Genomic DNA, 14,278 nt, shown 5'->3' with positions numbered 1-14,278 from the left:
AAAAAAAAAAGAAAAGAAAAGGTTGTAGCCCGACATGGATCATTTTGGAAAGAAAAACATATATAATATATAAATGACTGAACATGACACAATGGTTACAAAGTAAATTGAGCTTAATTGTGTAATCAAGTCAACATTTCTGCCTACAGGCAATACGGGGAAGAACATTCATTTGCTGTCTAGATTTTGGCTTGGTTCTCTAAAGGACAGGAGACAAGATTATTTTATTTTCCTTTTAGCTAAGTTCAAGCGGGCAGCACCAAGTGTAGCCGCGTGTATTAAAAGAAACCCCTGTTGGCAAATTGGCAGCTTAAATATTTCATGCAATTATCGCAACACTTTGTTCTGAAATGGTGGCTTCCTCCAGGGACCTCCGAGGCCACATCTCTAAGCGGAGTCTGGCTCACATGTCTGCCTTAAAGCTTGAGGCCAAGTCAGCCTCCAAGGCCTCCCAGTTTCTGGGAGACAATTTATGAGAGAATCAAACAAGTCAGGCAATGAACACTTCAGGGGTGATGGGCATGTCAGTGGCTGGTCCTGGATGATTCCCTTCCATGTGCTGAATTTCAGCCACCACTCCTTATGTCAGTGTCTCCCAGGAAGAAGGAAGGGTCCTAGGAGACCATCCCTGAAACAGAAGCAAGGACAAGCCTTTGTTCTTCCGACTCAGGTATAATTCGTGGCAGCCTGTCCTCTGGACAGCTGCAGCCTAAATGTCCCCGCGGTTTTACCCTGCAGCTAATCTGTGTCTCCGTGCCCTGGCCAGTCCACAAAGATGCCCAACAGCTGGGAAGTCCTAGATGATAGAGGGTAGAGCCTGGCCTCTACCATCCCTTTCTCCCTGATGGGCTGAAACAAGCCTACATTGGGGGCAGAAAGGAAGCGAGCACATAAAAGCAGCTTGGAGGCATAACCATTTGCAGACAAAATAGTGATCCAAATTTTGCTGGAGTTCCTTATGGACATGTATGAGCTTTTACTCGGTATTCTAAAAACCTATTTTCAAACCTTTCCAATGACAGATACTCCCACCCACCCCCACTCTGTTTCCAAATCTAACGTCTCAGAAATGATTTTAGGCCAGTAAGGTCGGTGGCGAGAAAGGACAGTGAGAGGTTAAGAGGTTGACTACGCAAAACTTGAACCAGACACCCTAAGCAATGCTCTTAGAGTGTCCGCCAGGTGCCGAGTGCAGTCAAGAGAAAGCAGGAGAGAAAGGAGACTGAGGATCCCATTTACCGTCACATCCCTGCCTGAGTGACTGACTCTTTAGGAGCCTCTGCTTTTTCAAGTGGAAACAAGAGTTTGTTCCTGCGGTTCCTTTAACCATAACACATTCTGATCCTAAGAAGTAAATTCCCAAAAAGACATTACGATTATTCTATGTCTGTTTGACAAACCCTTCAAAGCACACAAGTCTAGAACCACCTGCTCCCCCACCACACGCACACACAGTACAACACAAGACCATTTTAAAGCGAACGTGTTATGGCGAGCATGGTTTGGTGGGGTTTCAGAATGGGAGCGACTGTGAGGCTTTGGTTCTTGCCAGTTAACCTTCCCTTTCCTCATCCTCTGTTCAAAGCCAGATTAAATATTCCTTTAGTTCCCTCAGTCTCTGGGGAAGTGAGGGCCTATTTTCAACCTCTGTTTGACTTCTGAACTCCGGGCCCAAACTGCTCTTCTATGTCCCTTAAATCCCAAGTTAAATTTAATTCAGTTCCACAAGTAGTAACTGTGTTCTCCAAATTACCCTGCAGACACCCCCAGTCAGCTGGGCCTCTTCCTGCGTTCCTGTCTCCCACCAGCCCTGCTCCCTGAAGTCCCCAGCTATTTCACAGCTCTGCTTCTCAGGGAGGCTCTCCTGGGCTCCCACCCACACAATATCCACAGTTAGAACTGCAGCAGGCTCTCGGGGGTCCCAAGCCTCCTGGGAACCTGAGACTCAGCTCTAGTTCCCTTCTTGCCACAAGCAGCTGCCTCCAAGTGCTCCTAAAGCCCAGCGAGAAAAAGCAAGGAGGCCTGCTAAAATGCGACATTGGGACAGTGAGGCCCGCTCTCGAACAAATAAGCTCCCCAACTGGGAATGGAGACACACAGAAGACCTCTTCCACAGTACCTGGGTTTTGGGTTCAAACAATCACGTTAATTACTTCCGCCCTCCATTTTGCTTTTTCTGTGATGGGTTAGGTTAAAGTCTACGCACCTGGCTTTCAAACAGCAGGGAAAGGCATTCCATTTTCCCAGAGGGATCCTGTCACTTTTTTTATACAGCAGCTAACCTTCAGGTACCAGTAAACAGGTGTTTACTAAATTATTTTAATAATGACAGTCATGGCTTGGAGTGTTGTTTCATTACCAGAATGTTTAGCACTCATGTCACTAAATATTTAGCACCTGATACTTTGCAAAACAATTCTCCATGCCTTTTTTTTCTTTCTAATCATTCTTCTGCTCTCCTCCACAGTATCTGTCATTAACAGGCAACAGTGCGGACTCCAGAAACAGGCGAAATCAGTGTGATTATTTTGCTAATTATTCTTGTTCTTAAGTCTCCAGGTGTTTGCCAAACTACCTATTAGCTTTCATTAGCCCACATGAGAAACTAACATCATCCCCTGATTTTGAATGTTGGGCACTGATTTCAGAGTCCCTGAAGGAATAGCTGGGAGGACACTGGCTGACCTGTAACTACCCTATAGCAAACAGCCGCAACCCCAGGCAGGAAGAATGACTATAAAAGGAAGAAAGTGCTGGAAGCCACTCCCTCACCCCTTCTTAACATGGTGGCAAGGGTTTCTCAGACCTCACAGAACTTGTCACAACAACTAAGAAAGCCAAGCGAAGAAAGGGATACAAAAGAAAACACCAGGAGTTGGAAAACATCACTGAAAATTAGAACAAATCTTAGTTACCTCCTAACCTAGGTTTCGGGAGCTTTTCTGCCATTACCCAGCAGGAAACCAGCCAGACTCATAAACAGAAATCAGCTGTGAAGTGTATCCAGTTGTTTTTGTTTCCTTTCCCTAATAAAGTTAGGAAAATGTCTTCTTGTCTTTGAGCTGACAAGCATTGTAACCCTATAGGTTAAGGTTTCCAGATTCCAAATTTTAGGTCGCCTCATGTTCCAATGGGCTTGGGAACCCTGGGTCCCTCTGGTTATTAAACCATGGTAAATCAAGGAGAAAATTAACATACACCTATAACAAGTTCAGCTAATCACCCAAAAGGCTCCCGCAAAGCTCTGGGATGCTATCCGAGGTAAACAGAAGTCTGAGGTCAGAGTGTACAACAGAGTAGGAGAAAACCAAAGTGGGTTTTCATTACCAGAGGGTGGCAAGGTCACTGAGGGACTCAGTCATACTGCGTGGGGGGGGGTTTCTGGTGTGTGCAGTGGCATGGGTACACACATTGGTCTTTGGGGTTCTCTGCACATGGACAGGCGTAAACATGATTATAGAGGCACAGCTGACAGGAAATTCTCTCCAAACCCTCCGACATCTTTCCTCACCAAACCCGACAGTAGTGCCCCTTTCCTGACTCCTAAGCCCTGGAGCGCCACCTACTGTGAGAGGCAGAAACCACAGGTCTGCATTCATTGATTCATGCAGGCATGCATTCATAGTTATGTATTAAGGGCCTAGAATGAGCTGGGGGCCTGTATGGGAAGTGGGGATAAAAAGATCAGCAGGGCTTCGAAATCCCCTTCAGTATGCTCCCTGGACTCCTTCAGCCTAGGTCTTATCACAGAAAAACCGACCTCAGGCAGTTTTAAGTCAAAGAGAAAACTGAAGGAAGAGTCCTAAGTCATCACCAAGACTGAGAGAGAACTCCAGGGGCTAATGGCTCACCATTTCAGTTGCAGAGTATTTTACCTGTAGCATCCACCTTCAGAAAACAATTCTCCACTTAAGATGAACTAGAGATGTCCAAACAGTCTTAGGGAACTACATTTTCAATATTCTTCTCTGCAACACACTGGGACCCCAAAGTGCATTATTAGGCTCTTGTGTGATCTATTTAAAATAGATTTTCCTTAGTGTGAGTGTGTGTGTACATACAGGCACACACTAGAACACTGTTAGCATGTGCTCTATGGAAATGGTGAATAATTGATTCTTGTAATATAGTCTATTACATAGTATTCTGATACACTGCAAAGTGAGCAATACTAGGAACAATATTTCGAACCTCAGTATCCCCTTTTCTGCAGTTTCCTCCATGCAGAGTCCAGAGAAAGAGAAGCTAATGTCACATTTTCTTTAATCTGCACAAGCAACATTGTCCTTTGACAATGTCTCCTTTCTAAATAGAGTTAACTATGATCATTATTCTTATTACTTTATTATAATGATTACTATTCTACTGTATTGCTAAGTAGTTAAAAGGAAAGTATGGTGTTCCACTCCCAGAACACATTTTTCCCCTTTGCCTTGTCTCCAACAGAGTAAGGGACATACTGATGTTTTATTTGTTAAATGGTTGACTATTAAGAAACTCATTTGCTAGCTGGAGCCTGCAATGGAAAATCAGCCCAGAAAGTGGGAGGCTGGCGTGGGACCAGAGCAGATAGGGCACTAGAGGTGAGGCAAGGCTCACATGAGCCATCCCAGCCTGAAACCCAGGGTCAAAAGCCAGACCCTTCAGGGAAACTCTAAGCTGTTCCAATGCGCTGACCAGTGGCCCCAGACCCAGACCCTACACACACACCCCTACACACACACACACACACACACACACACACACACACACTGCTGAAAAGCTGGGGGAGAAGGGCTGTTGCATTCAGTGCCTTTGAGTCTGTCTGGAAGAGAAGAATGTAAAGCCCCACCACTGGCAACTTTTTCGATTCTCCACTCTGGTTCGTCACCATCACTGATCTAAGATAATCATCTGGCTTCTCCTCTCTCCTGAAACTTTAACCCCCAATTATGTTTCCTTGCCCCTTTGGTTATGAAGCCACAGCACACCCTTCCTCATAAATATTCATGCTCTTCCAGGTCTGCCAATCCCCACCTTCATCACCCTCTTCCTCTCCTCCCCCTCAAAAAAACCCTGGGCAATGCCAAAGAGCAAAGAAGAGGGGATGGGGAATGGAGGGGAGACAGGGATCCTGGTGCTCTTTCACCTGAGAACCGCATTCAGGAATGGAGGCAAAACTGCTCCTGTGAATTATATAATCACTGCAGCTTCAGGGGAGAGAGCTGGAATTCAGGTTGCCATAGTGTTTGTTGGCATGTTGCTGGGAAGGCAGGGCTCCCAGCTCTGCTCACTCGTGGCCTTTCCCTCCATCTTCCTCACAAACCTCTCCAGGGTAGGCTCCTACTTTTAATGTCTGCTCCCTGCATTTGCGTGTGGGGAGGGGGCTGCTGGGGGACACAGAGGCAACAGAAAGGAAGGAAAAGGGCTAAGAAGGGGGTTATCCTGCACTAAGAGGAGACCCTGTAAACTATTTAAGATTATTCTGTGCATAATAATTATCCCCACAGTATCCTGCCATTGTTAGTATAGTAAGGACAACACTACTGAGCTCTCTTCTTCAAGGCTGCTTAGCCTGAGCTGAGAACCTGGAGGGGAGAAATCCATCCCCACTCTTCACAAGTATCAACCTTTCCTTTGTGTCTCTCATTCCCTCCCTCCTAATCCATTCACTACTCCATCAGCTAGGAAGGGGACAAGGGAACAGGTGAGAGATGGGGCATTGGGGTGCAGAAATCCAGGGATAGACGCTGCGCTTGTGACCCCAAAGCCCTGACTCACCCTAGAACCCATGACCCTTGACAAAATTCTTTCTACCAAAAGAAGCCAAAATCCCCACACTGCCACCCAAGCTGGAAAGCAGAGGGACAATTTGCCCCGAAATCAGTTTCAGGAAGGTAGGATGCCTAGCAGCCTCTGGCTCTGAAGGATAGGGGCACTGTCCCCAAATTGTGGAGATAAGGGCAAAAGAAGGGAGGAGGCTGGAAAAAAGAAACATGGATACAACCCCTCCACCAGGCTGGTCCTCAGAGGATCGCTTGAAGTACCCCAGTAACAGGACCAACAGCGACAAGTATTCAGAAGAGATTGAAAGGAAGAGTGTAAATAGGGAGGCCTGAGAAACTGGGTGAGCAAACGGAGCGACTACACCCAAACAGACAGAGAAAGCCATGGAGAACACACACAGATGGAGCTAGAGGCTGCCACACTCTCCAGCAAGACCACCCCTCTACACTCCATCAAGATCTTAATTACTGAGCAACGCACCAAAACAATAACTTGTTAATAAGGGGTGGGGGGGGGAGAGAAAGTTTCCAGGAAGTGCAGAGTTACCTGAAAGCCTTTCCCCCTCACAGGGGGGAGTTGGTGACACTAGATGCCAAGGATGGAGATGCTTGAAAAACACTGGGCAATAGTGTGGAGCCGCGTGAGCTCGGCACACCCTTTTATTATTTCCTTAACACATGAAAAAGCAAAGCCCACACACCGCCCGAATTCTAAACGCTTACATCCTCAGGCGCTAGCCCACATGTGGGCGCGAATAAGAATACACGGGGCGTGGACACCCTCGGGGTCAATGGCAGTGGAGTGGTGGGTGGGTGTAGGTGAGCCTGGGAGAGGGAAAGAAACTGGAGAGACGAGAGGGGAGAGAGGCGCCGGGCCTTGCATCTGCGTGCTCGGCCCCCAGCCACCCCCCGGAGCGCGCTGCCCAGAGCAGGGCACCTGGAAACGAGTGGGACGCCCGGCGGCGGCCCGGGCGCTGGGCCGGCCTGGAGCGGGGTGCGCGCGCGCGCTCCCAGCCGCGCCCCAAGCTAGACGAGGGACCCCGGCTGGGGGCTCGGGGACAGCGGGGCTCGGCGACGCCGGCACCCCCTCCCCCACGCGCGGCGGGCAAGGCAGTTGGGCTTTCCAGACAAAAATGAGAAAGCGAGGCAGAAGCAGACACTTGGGGAACTTTTCCCCCTCGCCTGGAATTTCATAGGAAACACATGCGCCGGAGAAGCCGGCACGGGAGGGGGAGGGGCGGGAATTTTCCGCTCCTTCTTGCGGGGTTCGGGCCCCGGTCCCGCCGTTCGGACAAGGCGGAGGCGGCCCCGGGAAACTCCACAGGGACGTGCCCCGGGCTGCGGGGCGAGCCGGGGCGCGGAGGGCGGGAGCCCGCGCTGGAGCCCTGGCCGGGCGGTGGGGCCAGCCTTACCTTGGTGGTTTTCCTCTGGGATGTACATCCTCGTGTTTTCATTGACCATTAACCAAAAATTGTTTTAAAAGGAGAAGCCACAAAGAGGAAGAAATGTCAAAACACCCCCCAGCGGGTCTGGATTAATCCCTCCGAGGTCGGCGGATTTCGTGCAAAATTCAAGGAAGCCGTGGATCTGCGGTATTTCTTCTTCCCTTCTGATAATTACCTGATTCCCATTATTGCATCAAACACCAAAAACTGATCCTTTCCACTACTGCCTCCTTGAGTGAAATTGTAATGCATCCTCAGTACATCCGGGCCCCTTCCAAGAATTTAGCACCGCACCTCTGGCAGCTACACCGTTTGAAAAAATAAACCGAGAGAGGCAGCGAGAGAAGAGGCGGAAAGGAGGGGCGAGGGGAGCGATGGACCCAAGACCGGGAGAGAGGGGCCGCCTGGGCCAGCAAGGGCTGAACCGTCTCCGCCTCTCCTGGACAGTCCTCCCGAGGCCCCGGCTCGGCTCTTCTCTGTCAAGAAGCTCCAGCAACTCCTGAGGCGCGGAGGCAGGAAGAGGGGCCGCCGCTTCGGGCCGCGCCGCGCCGAGCGCCGTTCTGGCAGGAGCTGTTTCTGCAGAGGCAGTGAGAGGGAGACACGGGGCGCGCGAGAGCGCCGCGCACACCGCCTCCAGCCCAGCCCGCCGCCGCGCCCGCGCCCGCGCCCTCCCCGCCCGCCCGGCGCGCTGGAGGCAGACGCGCTGAACGCTTCCAGATGTGGCGCGGCGGCGGCGGCGCGCAGGGACCGGGCGCACGACGCAGGGCGCACAGCACAGACCGAGTCCCCTGTGAGGACCCTCTTGGCCCTCGGCTGCGCCGCGGAGCCAGCCCTGCTGCCCACATGACGTCAAGGGGCGCAGGCGAGGCGCGGGCTGGGTGAGGGCGGCGACGGGGGACTACGCGCGGCGCCCCCCGGGGGGCGGGGCGTGGGCCAACCGTGGGCTCTGGCGGGCTGCGTGGGCGCCGCACCGACACCCCTCGCGTGCCCCGCCGCCTCCAGACCCCCGCCCGCGTCATCCTCGGCAGCACCCCCGCTTCCCTGCGCTGCCGTCCACGACGGGAAGGCCACTGTGAGCGGAATTCCAACGGGGGGGAGGGCTACAGTCTGCCCAACTAGCCGAGTCTCTGCAGACCGGGCCACTGAACAAAACAGCAAAATGAGCCGTGATTCCGTGATTCTGTCTGATCAATTATAATCAAAGCGGTTATAGAAGTGACATACAGAGGCGAAGATGGGAAGAGGGAAGGGGAGAGAAAGGGCCGGAGGGCGGAGCCTCGCAGGCAAAGCAGTGGTGCCCAGATGTCTGAACAGATTAATAGATCCAGGTTTTCTAATTCCTTGGAGGCAGCCGAGCACGTGTTCTACTAGGATATCCTTACCTACTTCTCTTAATTATTGTTGCCACTCTGGCAGGAATCTATTGAGCGCCTCTCCTTCCAGAAGAAGCAAACATTTCTCTCCAACTCATTGCAGCCACAGCAAGTACACCGCACCCCCTGCAGGCCCGGGCTCCTCTAGAGTGGGCTTCCTGAGCCCTGGCAGGGGAGCCCACAACTCCCTCCACCTTCGTGTTCTCAGACCTCACCTCCCATCTCCACTCGTTCCCTGGCTGATCCTATCCATCTCTATGGATTTAAGCAGCTGTTTCCAATTTGTATCTCCAGCCCAGACCTCTCTTCCTGAATGCCAGGCTACACAGCCAGCCTCAGTCTCCACTTAGGTGATCAATAGACCTCTCAAATCTAACATATCCAAACAATGGATTCCTTTTTTCTGTACAAAGCTGCTCCTCACACAGCCTTCCCTATTGCGTTTGATGGGGCCCCAAACCTGGAATCATTCCAGACTCCTTTCTCTCATCCCCTACATCTAATCCTTCAGAAAATCTCCTTGGTTCTACCTTCAGATAAAGCCACTTCTCAGTTCCTCCCCTGCTGCCTCCAGGTCTGAGCCAACATCTTCCTTCACCTGGGTTTGTACAGAGGCTGTTCTCCCTGGTCTCCCCTCGCCCCTCCTGTGGTTTATTCTCAATTGACAGAGTAATCCATTTAAAATGTCATATCACAGCACTTCTCTGCTCAGAGCCTGCCATTGGCACACCATGTCACTTAGAAAAAGCCAAGGTCCTTAGAACAGCCTGCACGGACCCACGCGAACAGCCTGTACAACGTCTGTTGTCCTCTCCTGCTGCCCTCCTTACCAAGCCACACTGGCCTCCTTGCAGGAACGATGCCCCCCCCCTCTCTCTCTCTCTTTCGCACACCACTTCTATGCTGTAGAACAGGAATAATAATAGCTAACACTATTGAGTGCTCTGTGCTATGATAAGTGCTTTACAAACATATATAATCCTCATTTCAATCCTACATGGTAGATGATGTTGTTATTATCTCCATTTTACAGATGTGGAAACTGAGACTTAGAGACTTAAGTTACATGTCCAGGGTCACCCAGCTGGTAAACTGTGGAGCCTGGACTTAGGCCAGGAGTGGCTGCCTCCAAACTCAGATTCAGTCTTGGAGGGGATGACAGGCTGAGCTGGGTTGGAGGAAGGAAGTGTACAGTTTACAATGATAGTAAAATGATTGTAAAATCTGCTGCAGAGAATTCACAAAAAGCCAGATAACTGAGAACAGAGTGTATGTGTGTTAGGGGGGCACAGGCTGGATTTGTAGCCAGGCTTTTCTAAAGGTAGGCACTGTATAAATATAGCAAGTAAATATTACCTTCATGCTTCTTTAGTTTCATTTTTCACTTCTCTTTTCAGCTGTGAAATGTGTTCTTTCCTTTCCAGAAAAAGGTATTTCCTAAATATTTGGCCTCGCAATGTAAGCCCATATCTCGGCTTCTAACTTTGGAACACAGCCCTTGGTGTTCTCTGTTGAGGTAACAAATTCTCAACATGATAGAGGGAAACCATTCTGAATTCTGATTTGGGTATTTGGGAGGTGGTGGGAGCAGAGGAGGAAGTTTTTCTTTCTCTTTTATTGCATAACATAATTCTCTGGCTGAAGGTACTCTTTCTTCTCTCCTTTCCCATAGTTCTTCATTTGTCTATAACTCTTATCTACATAGTGTTGTATTTCTGTATAGTATTATATTTGTATATGAATGTGCTTTTCTCTGCCTCCTCCCTGCCCCCCACTGCATTTTCAATGTCTTAAGAGAACTGTGTTCATTTTTCTTTGTGCATAGCATAATGCTTTGTGCATATGGACACTTGATGTATGTTGAGCGCATGATTCACTCTGGAAAAGATTCCTTAATTGACCACAAATATTTCCTTTGGAAGCAATTAAGAGTGCACTGAATTTGTTAATTACAGTGTATTTGTAAGAGTGAAAAGCTTGGAAACAATCTAAATATCCAACAAAAAAAGGTCAACTACATAATAACATTGAGAGAGCATCCACATCTAAAAAGTTGTTTGCGCCTCAGGACAACTAGGGAATACCTGGGATACGAACCCCAGCAGTCTGTCTTCAGAGTCTATGCTTCACAGATAAACTAGGATGAAATCTTTACATAGATGTGAACAATATTAAGGGTTAATGTTAGCGACATGGAAAAAAGACTATTTACACTAAAATAAAAACAGGATCTTTTATATAAAATATTGTATATGCTATGATTTCATTTTTCTTGTAAAGACAGGTATATATTTGAACTGGGAAGTAGACTACAAAGGGCTCACACCAAAATGTTGACAATAGCTTTCTTTGGGAAGTGGAATTGCAGGTACATTTTTTCTGTTTTCCTATCTGACCCAGGGCTTCGAAAGCCAGGTTGCCAGGCAGGGTCTTCTCTTCCCTAGGGACCCATACCTTCAGGAAAGAGCCCTCACCCCGCTCCCTAGCCAGGAGCAGCACCTCTAATGTATCACACTGGAATAACTCTCCCATCAAAGCTCCAACGTGCCCCTTCCCTTCCTCTCCCTCTCCCCACCCTGACAGCCTCTCAGCACTAAATACCAGCACTCACCTGCAAAAATTACCTCTCCAGTGTCCCTTACAAATGCTCAAGCTTCCTCATTGTATCCCCAGGTGCCTGGTTAGTGTCAGCCATTCTGTGCTGATGGTAGCCAGTTAGCAGACCAAGATAAGGGGTCCGTTTTTACAGTGACCTTCTGGGAATGTTTCATTCTTTAATTTCCAACTCATAGGATTGTGTATATCCATCCATAAGGGTGGGCATTTCAGACCAGATAAAAGTGATGGGCAAGCCTTATGGCAAATCAGAGTAGGAAGAGGTGAATCAAAAGGCCCTGCTTCAATGTGACCTTCCAAGAGATTACCCTCTTTATCTCTATATAGGCCACTCAGGACCATCCCGTCTCAGAGACCAGAGATTGGAACATCAGTGTGTTGGTTTGGTGTTGGGTCAACTCAACCAAGCTAGAATTCTATTTCCCAGAATTCCCTTCCCGTGTGGTTCCAGCTTAGGCTTGTCCACAACAGAGCAGAGACTTGTGGAGCTTTGGAAGGTAAAAGCAAAGAAGCATCTTTCATGCTGTGAAGGTCAGGGCATGGCTCGGGGGGCTGCTTCCACATGCAGCACATTGTCACCCATCTGCTGGCTTTCCCTGCTGATTTGGGCCCACAGCTCCTCCACTTCCTGCCAGCTCTTCCCCTTCAACTACTCTGGGTCCTGGGCAAAGCGTATGTGCAGGTCTGTAGCACAGGGTGCCAACTTGATGTTTCATAGTCAAGGTTGGAAGTGGAAAGAGAAAAATAGGGGTTCCATTTGTCCTTGAAGGTTCCAGTTTGGCCTCCTACATCACATCCAGCTTTTCTTCTGGACTTCTGGCTCTGCTGATCTAAAGCAACTTCGGAAACATCATCAGACCCAGAGGCCACAGCCTTCCACAGACTCATCAGCAGCTCCCACGATTGGATAAGGTCAAGTCCCCCACTGCCTGTTACTCATGCTGGTACTGCTTCCTTGATCACACCTAACGGCGCATGGGTGCAGTAGTCCCACATTTGTCCCGGTTACTTGCTGAGATGTTTTCATGAGTAAATAGTTAGTGCCCAGCACAGAGGTGCCCTTGGTATATGTTTGTTGACTCCACTGCCATCATTTAATAACACCTAGTGAATGTCAGTTGCTGTGGCAGGAACTTTAACTGCAATTAGAAGCCTGATCTTTGGAGACAGGCCAGGCATGAAACCAGGATCTCCTTGCTATGAGCTGTGCAAACTCGTCACCTGATTTTACCTCCTAATGTCCAGTTTCTACAAAATGGAGCTAACAGTGGTACCTTCCTCCCAGGGTGGTTGTGAGAATTAAATAATCTACATAAAGCATGTGAAATGTGCAATGTTGCCATTTAATGTTAGCAGTTATCACCCTTTATCCCCATAAGAAAGATTTATCAAGTGTCTGTGTGTCTTGACTTCACTACAGCCCTGCCAAAGAGACTCACATACCCCATGTAAAGACATAAAATGGAAGCTATAGGCTAACTTTTTTGCTCAAGATTGCTTGGTCAGTAAGTAATAGAATTAGGATTTGAACCCAAGTCTGTGCAAATCCAGAGGCTGTGCAGTCCACTCTACTACACAAGACATTTCAGGTACTAGAACTAAAATGGAGGGTAGAAGAAGGCTTCAGGAAAATTCCCCCAACTCACAATTCAGAGAGCAGAGCTGAGGAGGATACAGAGTGACCCCTCCCTTTGTTTCGAAAGACCCACAATAACACCGATGCCTTCACAGCCCATGTCAGTATTAAGAACCTCTCCTGGCAGAGTTTTTCCCTACATCACATTGAAATCTCTTCTCTTCACCTATTTGTCTACAAGCCACAGGACAGACCAGATCCCTGCTAACCCACTGGGTTGTCTTTATCTATTCCATTTAAGGAGAACTCTCCTGGCAGCTCAACCCCAATTTCAATCCCAAGGGGAGGCCAAAGTGTTCGGCGTATGAGGGAAATTCAATCCTCATTCTACAGCAACCTCAAATTGCAGGGATAACAACATCATGATAACTGCCTACCCTTGTGATTTTCAGCAATACTGTCCTTCACTACCAAAGATAGAAAGCAGCAAAATGGTCAACGGCCTGATCCTGGGACTGGGTCTCCTGGTGGGAGAATTCATAGACCACATATGAGTTCAAATTAGGGCTCTCTTTTTACCTCAGCAGGTCAACAGTCTGGGCTTAGTTACATAAGCAGCCTGTACCCCCTGTTTTCTCACCTGTAAAATGGGGACGCACGGCCACATCTCCTATGGCTCTTTTGCAAAGAAAAGCTGATACCAAAAGAACAGCTAAACCATTAAAAAGATTTTCTTAATTACTTGTCAAGGCCCTGAGGAAGTTCATTTCATATGGCTGACCTGCTGACCCCCAGATGGAACCCCCTCAGTCTAGGCTCAGTCCCAATCCAATATAGGGTCTACTTTGGAGGTGCTCAAAGGCCACCACAGAGCGGAAGCCATTCCTGCATGTATTGGTGTCCTGGGGCTGCCATAGAAAACATTACCACTAACTGGGTGGTTTAAAACAACAGAAATTTATTCTCCCACAGTTTTGGAGGCCAGAAATCCAAAATCCAGCAGGGTCATGCTCTCTTCAGGGACTCCAAGGAACAATTCAGTCTTTACCCCCTCCAGCTTCTGGTGGCATTCCTTGACTTGTGGCCACATCACTCTAATCTCTGTCTCGGTGGTCGCATGGCCCCCTCCCCTCCTAGCTGTCAAATCTCCCTCTGCCTCTGAGTTATCAGAACACTCATCATCGCATTTAGGGCTCATGGATAATCCAGGATGATGTCTTCATCTCAAGATCCGTAAGTTAATTATATTGACAAAGACGGTTTTTCCAAGTAAAGTAAAATTCATAGGTTCTAGGGATTAGGATGTGGACATGTATTTCAAGGGACCACCACTCAACCCACCATACTACCTTAACTTATACTAACAACCCTTCACCCATTCTCATTTAAATATCAAGCCCAACATTACTAGTTACAGAAACTTTGGCAACCTCTCTCTCCCTCTCTCTCTCTCCCTCTCTCTCTCTCTCTCTCTCTCTCTCTCTCTCTCTCTCTCTCTCTCTC

General features: G+C 48.7%; 1 protein-coding gene across 31 annotated transcripts in view; it reads right to left on the bottom strand.

Moving 5' to 3' along the window:
* The window catches only part of CACNA1C (calcium voltage-gated channel subunit alpha1 C), a 776,856-nt gene that overhangs the window by 692,051 nt on the left and 70,527 nt on the right, over positions 1–14,278 (bottom strand). For 19 of the 31 annotated variants that reach the window (XM_019654070.1, XM_019654079.1, XM_019654071.1 and 16 more), the window contains exon 1: positions 7,178–10,802. The exons of the other annotated variants lie outside the window; for them this stretch is intronic. In XM_019654070.1, coding sequence (XP_019509615.1) covers positions 7,178–7,226 — 49 coding nt within the window. In that variant the 5' untranslated portion in view covers positions 7,227–10,802. Of the gene's footprint in view, positions 1–7,177; positions 10,803–14,278 lie in introns of those variants that run through there. 31 annotated transcript variants of the gene reach the window in all.

This window comes from Hipposideros armiger, unplaced genomic scaffold (assembly GCF_001890085.2).
Source record: "Hipposideros armiger isolate ML-2016 unplaced genomic scaffold, ASM189008v1 scaffold_213, whole genome shotgun sequence".
In the NCBI taxonomy this organism is placed as follows: domain Eukaryota; kingdom Metazoa; phylum Chordata; class Mammalia; order Chiroptera; family Hipposideridae; genus Hipposideros; species Hipposideros armiger.
This window is presented reverse-complemented; position numbering and strand designations above follow the sequence as displayed.